Source organism: Mustela nivalis (genome assembly GCF_964662115.1).
Source record: "Mustela nivalis genome assembly, chromosome: 9".
Taxonomy (NCBI): Eukaryota; Metazoa; Chordata; class Mammalia; order Carnivora; family Mustelidae; genus Mustela; species Mustela nivalis.
In genome coordinates this window covers 115808939-115823198 of record NC_139028.1, presented here as the reverse complement: position 1 = coordinate 115823198, position 14260 = coordinate 115808939, and the positions used below count along the sequence as shown (strand labels likewise).

Sequence of the window (14260 nt, the reverse complement as noted above, 5' to 3'; positions counted from 1 at the left end):
CCGGCCTCCTGGCCGCCTCCACTCCTCCCCCCTTCCTTCCCCACCGTGTCAGCCCCAAGCAGGCAGGCGCATACTGGACTCGCTCTACCGCTAAGGTCGTGCCCTAGAAGTGCTGTTTCGGACCGCAGCCTCCTTGCTTTCCACCTGCTCCCCATCTTGTCTTGGCTGTGTTGTTCTTGTCCCGGTGTTGGCTGCCCCGACCTCTACCCGGTATGACCTTGAGGCAATCCCTTTAGCCATATGTTTGCTGCTTCCTTGCCAAACTCCCAATTCTGTATATTTTTAAAGATTTTATTTTTAAGTAATCTCTACGCCCAACATGGGGCTTGAACTCACAGCTGTGAGATCAAGAGTCGCACTTTGCAACTCACAGTGTGGCGCACGGACTAGGAGCCTGGGCGTTATCTGGGAACATGGCAGGAAGGCAGGATCTCAGGTCCTGCCCCAGACTCACCGACCCAGAATCTTCGTTTTAGCAAGAGCCCAGGTGATGTGACTGAGGAGACTGCCCGAGAGTTTCCGCCCCTGCTCCTAAGAGGCCGGGCTTGCTGAAGAAGGTCATGGGTTCCAGCATAGAGTCACTCTAGATTAACTACCTATGCCGTCCTGAGGTCCTCCCTTTTTCTCGGCTTTACTTTGGGACTAAATAAGCAAAGGGGAAAGGAGAAATCGTACCCTGGTTTATGTGAAGGATTGTCTCAATCCTGAGAGCTGTGAAATCCTTTCTCAAAAGGAATCCCAAACTCCGGACCGCCTCTGGGAACATGGGCCCCACTGATGTCTGGGTGATGGGGAAGAGACGGTTTCGAGTAACTTGTGGACACTGGTCTCCTTACATTGAGTGAGGAGGACAGAGCCCCCAGCAGGAGAGAGGGGCTCCTGGGCGAGGCTCCCCAGAGGGACGGGGATCCCCGGAGGGATGGGGCCTAGTGCTCAAGGACGTGGACCCAGGGTGGCTTCTCAGGGCCTTCAAGTCCCACAGGCAGTGATGACACACAGTAAGAGGCAGAAGAGAGAGAATAAATAGAATGAATACAATGTTTGTTTTTCTGAAACTGTAGTTTTTTTTTTTTTAAGTTTTTCTTATTTAAGTAATCTCTACGCCCAACGTGGGGCTCAAACTCATGACTCTGAGAGAGTCACGTGCCCTTCCGGTTCAGCAGGCCAGATGTCCCCCAAGACCATACTTTCTATATAAAACTGACTGAAATTTCAAGTGTTCGGGGGAGGAAGGGACAAGGATAGGGAACTGAAGTGTGATATCGGCAAATCATCTCCAAACCTGAAGCTATGCGACTCTTTACATGTCTCCAGGCTCTCCCTCAGAAGAGCAGTAGGTCGTTGCTGACTTTGCTATACTTTCCTTTTCTTGGGACCATCATCTGTGAGCCAAGCTAACGAGTAATAGAAAGATTAATAAGAGCCCGGAAAGCAAAGGACACGGAGGGGACAGAGGTCGTGACATGGCTTTTGGACTTGTTGAAACCGGCGACAAATTTTTTTCTTTTTTTTGACTAGATGAGACACCAATGGTTGACAAGACTTGAGATGTCCAGGGCTCTTACGTTATACCAGGAATGTCATCATAATCAAAGAACAGTTTCAGTGTACAGAAGTTTGTGATTTAATTTAACTCACAATTTGTAGTCATAAAATGGAAAAAACTGTCCATTCCAGTGTCCACGGCCAGTGCCCAACAGCTGTGTGTGGCCGGCTGGGCCCCGAGTCCTTACCCCCCTACCCCTGGTCCACACAGGCAGGACTCTCCCCTCCCCGGGCCGGAGTGGCCAGGTGATTCTGGGACACACTGGGCTGGGCTCGCCCACTGCTGCAGAGAAGCCTGGGCCGGAGCCCACTCCAGGGCAGGGGGAACCGTCGTGGTGACAAGGCCATTGTGATATAAACCTCCAGAAGAAAACCAGTCATTTCTGTCTGGACCTAGATTTTGACTGGACAGAACTTACGAAACACGTTCTAATGACAAATATGTTTGCTTTGACTTTCCACAGCTTGAAAACGGAGCCTTACCATCCCTAGTCAACGGGTCTGCTTTCCCTTCGGGATCTGCTCTTCCAGGACCCCCGAAGCTAACCTTGGCTGGGTAAGGATTAACAGCAATCAGTTGTCACTTACTTTAGTAGAAGAGTTTAAGAGGCTTTTGGGTACTGTGGTGGTTTTTTTCTAAGTTCTAAAATCAGCTTTACCAGTAAACCTTCGTGACCTCTAAAAACTGTATTTTATATGAAGCCGTGGTACCAGCCGTGTCGCTGTGTGTGTCTGGTTTGTGGCTGGAAGGGCTTCCACACTGTCCGCTGTCGGCGCCGGTGGAAGGCTCACTGCCATCCAGAGGTCTGTCTTGGTCTCACATCAGTTTAAACAGAAATGCTCTGTTTCTTTCTCGCGATCATCAACATGAGTAATGATGTGGCAGCCACTTAACCTTGACCGTGGTCTGAGTGTGCCTTTACGGGCCGCTGCGCCCTGCTGGGTCAGCCCGCATTCGGAGGCCGGTGCCGAGGCTCGCGGTCTTCACGAGGATGTGGGCTGCCCTTAGCTGGGGCCTTGTCTTAACATTTGAAAGTCGTATCTATAATTGTAACTAATTAAACTAACCAAGCTGGTTGGAACTCCTTGTTGAGTTGACTTTCACGTGCGAACGGTGGACGGGGCAGCCCTTTCCGCTCGTGGGTCTTTGAGGTGGTTATGGAGATCGGTCCGCTCCCGCCTCCGTGAGTTTGCGGCACGCAGTGGTCGGACGTCCCCCTCGGCTCCAGCAGTCTGTGAAACGTCCACCGTGGGCTCTGGGCGCGCCAGGCCCCCGCGGTGCTGGTTGTGGCGTCGGTGAGGGGGAGGAGGGCTGTCCGGGGGCCGCGCGAAAGGCCCCGAGGACCACTTGGCAGGCATCGATGCCTCCCCGCTGCGTGGCCGCGGGGTGCGCCGGGGGCTCGCGTGGGTCGCGGCTGCTGCGGTTTTATCAGTCCGTCTTTCGGCGGTTGTCGCCCGGAGGCTCAGCAGGCGACTTTCGGTTCGTTTAACGGGATCGGGCATCCTCCCTGCCCACTCTCTTGGGCACGGATCAGGGAGGGCAGGTCGTTGCTGGTACTGGACTCGGTCCTGCCGTCGTGGCTCTTCCCACTTCTGGACCAAACAGACGCCACATAAGTCACTGCTAGATCCTGCTGGCAGGTCCTCCCCCGACCCCGTCTTTGGTTACACTGTGCGACCGAAGATGTCACCATCCAGAAGACACCCCTTTTTCTTTCGTGGGATCTGGGAGCATCGGGCCAGCAGTGCGGGATCGCTGTGTGCGTGGCGTCCGGAGCAGCCGCGGGAATCTGGCGCTTCTCACGCTTCATTCCGGGTGTGCGCTCTCTCGGAGCCCCGGCGCGACCTGCGGCTTCTCCGTGGCACGGCTGACCCGGGTCCTCGTGGGCGAGCAGTAGGAAGGATTGCCGTGTCGTGTCACTCCGCCTTGAACCCAGGCTCGCCTCGGTTTTCTCGGTCACACAGTTTTCTTTATTTTGGTGTAATTATGCGGGTCTTAAAAAACATTTTTCTCTTCTAAATGAAGTGCCAGGAACAACATGAGCCTTGTGTTTGTGGGGTTTTGCTGGAAAGAATCACTTGAGTTGATGTCACTGCCTTGAGTCAGTCGCGTGAGTTTGATCTCGGCACCGCAGCACTGACGGTGAACGGACTCTGGCAGCGTGTGCCTCGTGGCAAGGGCGCATGCAGAAGCCCGTTCGCTCTTGTGTCGTCCTGTGTGACCTCCCACTGCGACTGATTGGCCGCCCCCGTCACCTCCCTCGGTGCTCCATTAGCTGTCTTGTTGACTGCCACGAGATAACAAGGTCAGATTAGGTCTGTAGACCTCAGAAAGGAAGCTCTGTCCGCTCAGTATGGCTCAAAGGTTTCTAACCGCGCGGGTGACACAGAAGCGGAGTGACGGGGCGCCTGGGTGGCTCAGTGGGTTAAGCTGTTGCCTTTGGCTCAGGTCATGATCTCAGGGTCCTGGGATTGAGTCCCGCATTGGGCTCTCTGCTCAGCAGGGAGCCTGCTTCCTCCTCTCTCTCCCTCTGCCTGCCTCTGCCTACTTGTGATCTCTCTTTGTCAAATAAATAAATACAATCTTTAAAAAAAAAAAAAAAAGAAGCGCAGTGACGGTCAGCGGAGCCTCGGGGCCCGTAGTCCTCAGGTGCCACTCACCGTGTCCTCGCTCTCCAGAGCTGGGTGGGGAACCGGCTAACTTATTAACTAGCTTATCATACTCCTGAAAATGCCCTTTCAGTAAAAATTCGTGCCCTGTCACTCTGTATGGCTTTGGTCATCCTGTCCTCAGTCAGGTGTCAATGTGAGTTCTGACACAGCGCTGACGCTATGACTTTTGTAGCGCAATGAATGTCGTAATAAAGGACACTCACGAGCCGGCTTCTCTGAACATTTTTTTTCATAAAGATGAGGTCATACCTTGTGTGGTGGAGTTTATTTCTCGTGCTTTCCTGAGGCGGAATTGTGAGGATCTCTCCCGAGCCCTTAGTTTTCGGACTGGCATAGGAGGGTGGACAGTGTCCGCAGAGCCGTGGGACTGTCCCCGGTTCAGTTCCCGTCTCTTCCCGCCCTGGTGCCCTGTGCTCGCCCCTATGGCGCCTTAGCTCATGCGGCTACCTCAGCTGAAACCCCCTTGGGGTGGACAGCGGGTCTCACAGCCCTAACCGGTGGTGGTGAGTTCTAGCTCCTTAGAAAGTAGTCTAGCTTCTTCCATCCAGATTAAACTACCATTTCTGGGTTTTATATCATCACCAATCAGTATCAAATAATCTGACAGCTGATTTTACCGTATCTTCTGTCCTCCAATTTTTCAATCTCATTCATATTTATATATTTATATATCTCATTCCCAAGTTCTTTGCAGGATTCCTCCTGCACTGACTATAAATTTTTATATGTGTACTTTTTGATTTTCCCCTGAAGCTCTTATCACCGTCCTGACCACTTGAGGATCGCTCAGGAAATGCCGATTGGTATCTTCCTGACACAGGACATTCATTGAACTGTCCTCTGCCCTCCCACAGTCGCGGCAGGTCACGCCTGGAATGTCTCCACGCACCCCACCCCCATTTTTTAGAGGAAAGAATTTTGGTTCCTCTGGATAGTCAGTGCCAGGCCACCCTGTGTCCCACTGTAGGGGGAGGTCTGAGAGGCCAAGGACAAGAGCAGAGAAGTAGGTGAGCACGCGCCCTCCTCTGAAAGCCCACGTCTGCTCCAAGGCGCACCTCTGGGCACCTGAGGGGACATAAAGCTGTCACTGTGCTAGGTACAAAGGGGAAAAGTAGACTAGACGAATAATAAATTAATACAGCATTCAGTGACATAGTTTGGGGACATTATCTTAAAATGAGAGAATCTCCAAAAGTAAGAGTCAGCAGCTCGTGCATGAGTCAGGTGCCAAGTGTGTTTGGGGGGGGGGTGGAGATGTTGCTAAACAGAAGCGCAGACAGTGGGGCTGGGCTGGAGGCTGCTAAGGCAAGCACGCCCACGCAAGAGGAACCCACCGTCCACGTACAGAGGACGACGGGCCGAGCTGGGACTTAGGGTTCCCCCAGTCTGGACTCCAGGGAGCTGAATGTGTGAGTGTGCTGTGCACAGGCAAAGGGGCCCGCCTGGCACACCGTCTTCGGGGCATTTGTGTCAGTACCACAGGACAGGTGGCACGCAGTGCTTCCGCGCTCTGTGCGGCGACAGGAGACTGTTGGCAAATGTTACCTGTGTGCCAAGGTCCCCTGCGGTTTCTGTAGGGACCCCCCAGACCAGGCGGCATCCCTGTGACCCAGCAGAGCCCTGTCACCGTCCCGTCATTGTCTTTGGGCACTTGTCCCCTCCTTTCAACGTAGCGTAGTAAACGTCTCACAAAACGAGGATGCGGCGTTCCCTCCGCAAGCAGTACTGGAAAGCGGCGCTTGGGAGCCTTCCCCGACTTGAATCCCCAGCTGCCCCTCATGTTTAGCCTCTATGACTTGCTCATCTGTCCCCCTCTGATGCCCCCACGATGGCTCCTGGGCTAATCCCAAGAGCAATTAGGCCTCCACTGGAAACTTGCTTTGACGTTGCTGGTAGCTCTGCAGCGTGGACAGCTCTGACACTGCCCGAACGATATAAGACGACGATTGGTCGATTTAAGTTCTATTATCCGTTAGTGTTCAGATTGGGGAAAATGCAAAAAGGTTGAACTAAAGGAGCTATTTGGCATGAGGGTCCCCACATAATAGGGGTTTAAACAGATCAAGGGAAGAACGTCCAGAAGGCTTCCTGGGGAGGGGACAGCAGTCGGGTCCTGTCGCGCACCCCGTGGGGACTGTGGGCGTGCTCGCTGGGCTCGGCCGGGCGCCTCCCACCGGGTGGTAATACACACAGCAAGTCCGTTTCATGATTGGGCGCCGATAAGTAGTACCTATGAGCGCCTGGTGCTGAGATTTTCAGTATTTGTTCAAAACACCAGATGCTTAGCTAATTCCCCTTTTAAAGAGTAACGATCTGAATATTTTCTTTTTTAATCTTTATAGAGTAACTCTTAGTTCATGGGACACAAAGTCTAAAAAGCCATGTAACTGTACCAAATCCCAGTGTCTGAAATTGTAAGTAATCACAAATCCTTCATTATTAAATAGAAATAAGGTTGTTTAGAAGTCAGTAAGTGGTACACAGTTGAGATGAGCATCAGCGGCTAGCAGCGCGGGGCCACAGCTGAGACCCGCCGGCCAGAGCAGCGAGACGCTGCGCCCTCTGCCCAAGCCTGGTTCGGGTCTCCTGGGATTCTCTTGACCGACTAACTTAGCAAAGGACCCTGCCTGCCCCTCGCGTGGTGTGACTTTCTTGGGTTTGGGTTTGCATCTCCGCCCCTGGGATGGGTGCTAACCGCGGCACCCTTCCAGGGCGTTCACTGGGACATTGCCGCATCCTAGTTTGTACCAGTTCGGTGGACTGGTAATATTCACTCAGCAGTGAATTTTCTCAGAAAAGTCCTCCCCCAGGGACGCCAGCTCGCAGGAGGCTCGGTGGGGGACGGTGGGGCTGGCCTTGTGGCAGAGCTGTGGGGGGGGGGGTGTGGGCGGTGTGGCTGACGCAGCAGGTGGCCCCCGTACCCCTCCGGGCCTGCCACACGGGGGCGCTGTTTGTGTCGTCTGCCCGGCTCTCGGCTTTGCCAGGTGTCTGCCCCGAGGGCCTGCCTAGCTTTAGAGGGACAGTTGGAGGGGGCACACATCCCCGTCCTGATGGCTAACACTGTCTCCACGTGGTTTTTCCCTTGCAGAGTCCTGCTGAAGTCACTGAGGGCTCCACTGATGGGACAGGGACTTGGGGGTACACAAGTGGGTCCAAATCCAGAAACCTGAGAAACTCGGTTCACTGTAAAGACACATTCATTTTTTAAAAAGCAATTCTGGAAACTAGGCTTGGCTGTGTGAAAGCATTTGAGCGGTCGCTGGCTTAGTGTGTGAGTGTGAGCCGCACGCCTCTCGGAACTCCGGGCGCGCCTGCTCCGCTAGCGGTGAGGAGGAAGGAAGACAGAGGGCAAAGCCTGGACCGCGTGACCTTGCCGAGCCCGAGTGGCCCGCCCAGCTGGGGACGACCGATGCGGCGGAGGACAAGGTGGTTGCGTGTCGGGAGGACGGAGCCAGGAGGGGAGCAGGTCCTGTCCAACGGGGCTGCCGAGGTGCGGCTGTGTTTCGGGACTGGGGAGACCAGAAGACCGGTGAGGCCTAGAGCAGGGTACAGACAGTCACTGGGGGGCGGAGAGGGGCCCCCCTAGGACTCAGAAGTAAGGTGGGGCTCCAAGAAGGGTCTCACTTATTGATGACCCCACAATGGACGGCCACGGAGATAGCTACTGGCCTAGAAGCCGCTTTCCAGGTGAGCAGGTGCCTGACGCACTCTTCAGTCATCCCAGGCGGGCGCGGTCGGCGTTGGAACAAAGGAAAAGGAGGTGCAGAGTGCGGCCCGTGCTGTTCGGAGGAAGGAGGCGCCGTCTCTGTGGGCCACGGGCTCCGCCTCAAGAGAAGCGCCCGGGCCGCAGTAGAGGCTTAGTGCCCTCGCGGCAGACCTGGGGACCCGCACCTCCGACTGCACGCTCAGCGCCGCACCATCGCGCCAGAGTTCTAGCTTCCTCGGTAGCTCTGTGCTGGGAAGCCAGGGGCCTGGAGCGCTGTGGGCACTGGAAGGATGTGAGTGCCCCCAGAAAGTCCCCCAGGGCGTCCCGATCAGCCTGTCGGGGTTTGTTGGCATCAGCCAACCACTGAGGACCCAGTGATCTCCGGAAAGTTGTTTGCAGAAAAGCTGAGGAGGGGGTGATGTCACCCCACCCCACCCACCACGAGGTCTCTCGGTGGCAGAGTGTGCTGGCGACAACACGGCCGTCTGTGTGCGAGTGCCTGGGAGCTTCGGCGGGGAGCAGGTGTCGGGAGTGGACTGTCCATCGCTTGCTCCGTGAGCACGTGCGTGATGACCAGGAGGAGCCTTCGGATTTCTTTACTCTTCTTCTCCCCAGAACTAAATTGTGTTCTTAAAGTGATGGAATATAGTTTTCTTAGGGTTAATTGTCCTGCTTTATTGGGAGTATCTATAGGATAAAGGTCAAGAGGGATGACTATTAATTGACCATCGACGAAGAGAGAAACACATTATTGTGACACGTGCACACGGGTAACACCAATGATGCAGCCACATTGAGTGGGACGTCCGAGCGCTGGCCCCTGCCTCCCATTCTCTGGACTCCTCCCTCGAAGCGACAGTTTTAATGACGTCTGTCTTCAGGCTTTCGAGGGGTCATCTCCCAGCTTGTCACTGCCGTAGAGAGAGTGTTCGCTCTGACCCGTGTCCCTCCCTCCCTCTCCAGGCAGAGCTGGAGCCGCCCTGGTTGGCTGCTCCCCGCCCCCCCACCCCCGTCCCACTAAAGCATTAGATAACGGACTGCAGCTTTTCTGGTGGTGTCTTGAGTCAGCAGAAGCTGGGAATTATTTTGAAGCAATGAAATTAGTCTGTGTAATGAAAATGGTATTGATGTAAACTTAATAAAAAAGTAGATAAGCATTTGTTATTCTTTTATTGAAAACTTAGTATTTAAAAAGTTTTTAAAGATTTTTCAAGCAGTTCTCTTCTGTCTTTCCGCTGCCACTACATAGGACTTTCTTAACATTTATTTTTTAAGATTTTGTTTATTTATTTGACAGAGATCACAAGCAGGCAGAGAGGCAAGCAGAGAGAGAGTCTTAACATTTTTTATACACTTTAAACATGGATTTGCTTCATAATTAGTTTATGAAAGCACTGATTGTGACAGCCACTTTCGTAACAGGATTTTCTTGTACAGGCCGTGACATAGGTATGGTTCGCCAGACCTCTGGGCATAACTTCGCAGCGTGCGGAGGAATGCTCTAGGGCCGGAGGGAGGTCTCTTCCCGTGCCATGGGCACACGCTGGGAGACTCTGGGAGGAGGCACCGGCTCTCCGAGTGCGATGTTTCCCAGGACAGTTTCAATTGGTTCTGAAATATGTTAGCAAATCCAAGCAAAGTTCTTTAAGTATCCGTTCCAATTCTGTTTTTGCTGAGATATTGGGCGGGACTTGTCGGGAGGCTTATATTACCCACAGTGTCTTTACTCTGATCAAGTCTAAATCAAGATTTTAATCATAGACCGGGCAGTCTCTAATACTGGTTTTTCAAATCGCCTTTTGTCTCTGATTAAACAGGTTAATTAACCAGAATCCAAAGCTGGGTGATCATTTTGCCTAGTCTCTTGATTCTTACTTCTGCTTTCGATTCCTTCTTTGATGTTTAAAAATATTAAATACTTAATTCATACCCAATAGCGCGTAATTCTAATATTTAAAGTCTTTGCTTGTCTGATTCTGGTGTTTTCTTCTCTTGTTTGTTTGTTACCTCATGTATTTTGTGAATTTTTAAAAATTGTAAGTTATAGTCACTGGGGCTTGCTATGCGGGAATTCCCAGGCTGACCCGAGGGTGCGTTCCTGCAGAGAAACTGTGTTTGCCGCTGCTTGGCCTTGACGGCACTTCCAATCTGGACAACTCAAAAGTTTCCCTAAGGTATTTTTTTAGGACCCACAGCATGAATTCAGATCTCTCAAACCCAAATGGGCCCCCTCCTCCCAGCCAGTGCCCAGATGGATGCATTTGCTTGCCTAGGACAGGTTTTCCTAGAGCACTTACCATCGGGTAAGGACCTTCCACTGTTCTTCCTGACGGGCAGCTCTTGGAGCCGAGCCCCTGCCTGGGCGGGCTCCAGGCTTCGGGTGGGTACACGGAAAGCACTTAGAGCAATGGCTGGCACAGTCTACTTGTTAGAAGGGTTTGCCATCCCTGTGGGTGTCGCTCCCTCCGCCGCCCCTGTGCAGCCGCTAAAAGCAAAGCCGACGGTCGCTGGGGTCAGCAGATGCCGAAGACGGCTGTCGGCCTCAGCTTCGATGTGGCTCACTCCTATGATCTTCTGTTTCTCTTTTATTTCTTGGCCTTGAAGGGGTTTCCTTAAATATTTTACAGGCTCAAATATGCATCTGGAAAGGTCTTAAATATTTAATACCCATGATTTAAAGCGTTTTAAAGAAGTTGTCATGATGGCCAATGAGTTAAGACTAAGATTAGAACACGTCGTCGTAGGTCTTTTCAAACACAGTAAGACTTAATCGTAGGACACAGCGTGCCTGGGCCCACGGCATACGCGTGGACAGTGGACAGTACGTTCACCTTCTTGCTGAGCCCCGGAGTGCGATTACCCAGAGGTTGGCATGCTGCCAGCTTGCCAGCCCTGAAACGCGCTCTTCCTCGAGGACAGCACCTTTAGCAGAGTCATGCTGCTTCAGTGTGCTTCCAGACAAGAGAGGGGCCACCAGACCTCATGTGGTGGCAGTGGCAGTGGTCTCCTAGGCAACGGCAGGAGTGGACTGCGGAAGGGGACAGTGCACGTCCCTTGAGCAAGAACACGTAGACTGTGTACAGTGGATCTAACAAAGCGTGGACTGTGGAGTATTCCCAGACGTCACCATCCACGCTGATCCCTCAGCTCGTTGGTAGTCAGACTTTCTGCCACCAGAGACCTGGAACCCTGAGGTCTGTGTCCACCGAGTCCGTGGAGTATGGGAGCCCGAGACCACAGAGGACGGTGCTCCACGAGCTCTCTTGCTGCTGCCAACATGAACAGAGCAGTTGGGGCCTTTTCGGAGAGGAAGGCCATTTTACAGAGCGGGGCAAGTCCACAGTAGTGGTCAGAAAGGGAGTGGGAGTTCGCTCAGGGACCACGCTGTATGTCCTGCCCCAGCACAGGGGTTTTCGACTTAGACAGCGCTCTGCCCCCGAGGAAAGGGCACAGACGGCTGGATTTGTCACGAAGATGAGGACCGCGCCCAAGATCTGATGTCTGCCGGGCACCCAGTACACACGGCTGACGGGGAGCGTGACTTTCGGTGGACAGAAGTTTCAGATTTAATGCAGCCAGAATGGTCACTTGTCTTCACTATTGCTGCTTCTCGCTCAGGAAATCCGGCCACTTCCCGGGTCCGAACGGTCGCGCTGTTCGAGTTTGTTCCGAAGTCTTAGAGTTTGCTTTTCTCCTTTGCGGCCTCTGTGCACCTGGGGTTGATTCCTATGAATGGCGTCAGGGAGGCATCTAATTTCATTTTCTCCCCCATATACACAACTAATTTCCCGGCACGGTTGATCGCAGAACACCAGTATCGTCGCAGTGATGTGCAGCGCGTTCCCTGTCGGCTCTCAGGGTCTGATGTCTGGGCGGGTCTGGTTCTGGGGTCCTGACGCTGTTCCACGATGGACCCCACTTCTCAGTGGTTCGTGTGTGGACGTCCTGCACCATCGTTTTTGACAATCTGACTGCGAAGGGGGCCAGGACTTCTTTCCGCATCTCCGTCCTCTTTTTCTGGTCGTGAGAGTGACAGCCCCTCCCGCAGCCTCTGCCATGCTGGGCGCTCGCCAGGCTGCTCCTGGTTTTCCTGGTAATACTTCTAACCTTCCCTTGCCCTGCCCGAAGTGAGATATTTGCAGTAGGTTTTTGAGAGACCCTCAGTGCTTAATGCTGTTAGAGGCTGTTGGACAGAGACTGTGACCGACAGTCATCAACTCCGTGTGTCGGTCCCGTCGGCTGCTCTGCCGTCCCCCACCGCCCCCGGGGGGGACGATGCTTCCCCAGCCCCCACCCTCGCCTCCGTTCCAGCCACGGAGGAAGAGAAAAGAGGGTGCAGGCCTGCGTCTCCCCTTCCAGGGCATAACCAGAACCTGCCCGAATCACTTCCACTCACACTGCCCGGGCCAGAACCTCATGCTGTGCTCAGACCAGGCTGGGTGGGAGGCTGGGGAATGGCCCCGAGTGGAGCCTCCCACGTGCTCGGCTGGAGTCCGGGGAGAGTAGCTCCTGCCGAAGGGCTGCTTCTCCGCCACACACCTGCGTCCCGCTGAGGAGGCTTCCTTCCATGTCCTTCTGTTCCTAATCAGGCATTCTGCTTTATCCTTACTGTAAGTGAGTGGTCAATTTTATCAAAGTCTTTTTCCTGCATTTATGGAAATGATTGCTGTTATTTTTCTTTTAATCCTATAATATGTTCTATTACAATAAATATACCAATGCTAATCCATCCTGTAGCCTAGGGATTGAACCCAAATTGATCACGATGTACCAATTTTACCTTGTAAACACTGCAAGATCTGGTTCCAGATTTCTAATATTCTGCCTAGGACTTTGCAACTTTCCTGGAGTCGGGTAGAGCTACGATTTCCCTTTCTCACATGTCTAGAATGTGGTTGTGGCATCGATACCAGCGTTTTGTGTTGCGCAGTCCAGTGCGCTGTCAGGCGTCCCTCCTCCCACCCCAGCCTCTTCTGTGGCGCTTCCAAGAAAGTCTGGGCAGGGGAGCCCGTGTTTGTTCTTTGAAGGGTGATCGCCCACTGCCTGTAAAACCACCAGGGCCGGGTGTCTTTGTGGGCTGGAGAAGACGGGGATGAGCTACCCAGTCACTTTCTCTCTTTGCTGTTGCTTTTTCTAAGTTTTTATTTATTCTGGAGTCCATGTTGGTATATTTTTTTAAGATTCTCCTTATTTATTTGAGAGAGAGAGCGAGCACAAGCAGGGTTAGGAGCAGAGGGAGAAGCAGACTCGAGCAGGGCAAGAGGCAAAAGGAGAGGGAGAAACAAACAGCTGAGCCGGGAGCCCAACGCGGGGCTCGATCCGGGGACCCTGAGATCATGACAAGAGCCGAAGGCACACGCTTAACTGGCTAAGCCACCCAGGTGCACCCCATGTTGATATTTTGCATTTCTCTTGAATATTGTTGAATTCTCTTAAGTTTTTAAATCTACTTGTATATTCCTGTTATATATTCGTATGTTGCTTTAAAAAATCATCTCTCTCAGCGGTTACAGCCGTGCACGCTTTCCAAGCTTCTGTTGTCATTGCTTCTCTCTTTCCTCTCTCTTGATCTTCTCCATGGGATTTTTGTCTGTTCTGTCAGTCTGTTCAGGGCATCTGCTTTTGGTTTTCTGGATTTCTTGCTTAAGATTTCTGGTTCCCATTTCAGAGGTATATTAAGGTTTGCCCTTCACTGTTTCCCCAGCACACCTGTTTTATTTTACTCTATTGTCTTGCTCGCTTTTTGTGCCAATGCTTATTTATTTATTCTCTTTTTTATTTTTTAGGAAATTCCTGTAAAGCTTTAGATTAGCCCCATGCACTGCTTTAATGCACCTACAAGTGTTGGTATGAGACACTTTTGCTGTCACTCAGTCTTCACCCACGGGTTGCTCAGGTCACACTTCCCAGTATCAGATATGTATGTAGATATATGTTTGAAATGACATTTTAATTGTTAATTTTTTACTTTGATTACACCGTGATTAGACAATATGGTCTATAGGATATTGATGCTTCGAAATTAATGAAGTCTTCTTTTTTATGACTTAATGTTCAATAGATTTTTAAGATATATTAACTTAAACATGTATATTCTCTATGTCTTGGATGTATTTACTGTGCATTAGGTCAGATTTGTTCATTTTGTTTCTTAAATCTCATAAATGCTCTTTAGATGTCATGTGATTTATCTGTTTTTGACAAAAGTGTGTTCAGACCACTCACTCGTTGGGATTTGCCTGTGTCTCCCTATACTTCCGTTTTGGTTCACATGTATCGGGTCTGTGGTGCAGGGCACGCAGACCCGTGCTTGTTGTGTCTTGGTGGTGAACGCTT

The 14260-nt window shown here is 52.2% G+C and overlaps 1 protein-coding gene across 2 annotated transcripts in view; it reads left to right on the top strand.

Annotated features, from left to right (window-relative positions):
* TESMIN (testis expressed metallothionein like protein) overlaps positions 1–14260 on the top strand; it is a 37773-nt gene that overhangs the window by 10523 nt on the left and 12990 nt on the right. The window contains exons 6-7 of one of the 2 annotated variants that reach the window (XM_082748792.1): positions 2010–2101; positions 6561–6632. In XM_082748792.1, the coding sequence (XP_082604918.1) occupies positions 2010–2101; positions 6561–6632 (164 nt within the window). The remainder of the gene's footprint in view (positions 1–2009; positions 2102–6560; positions 6633–14260) is intronic. The other variant, XM_082748793.1, reaches the window with a different exon arrangement.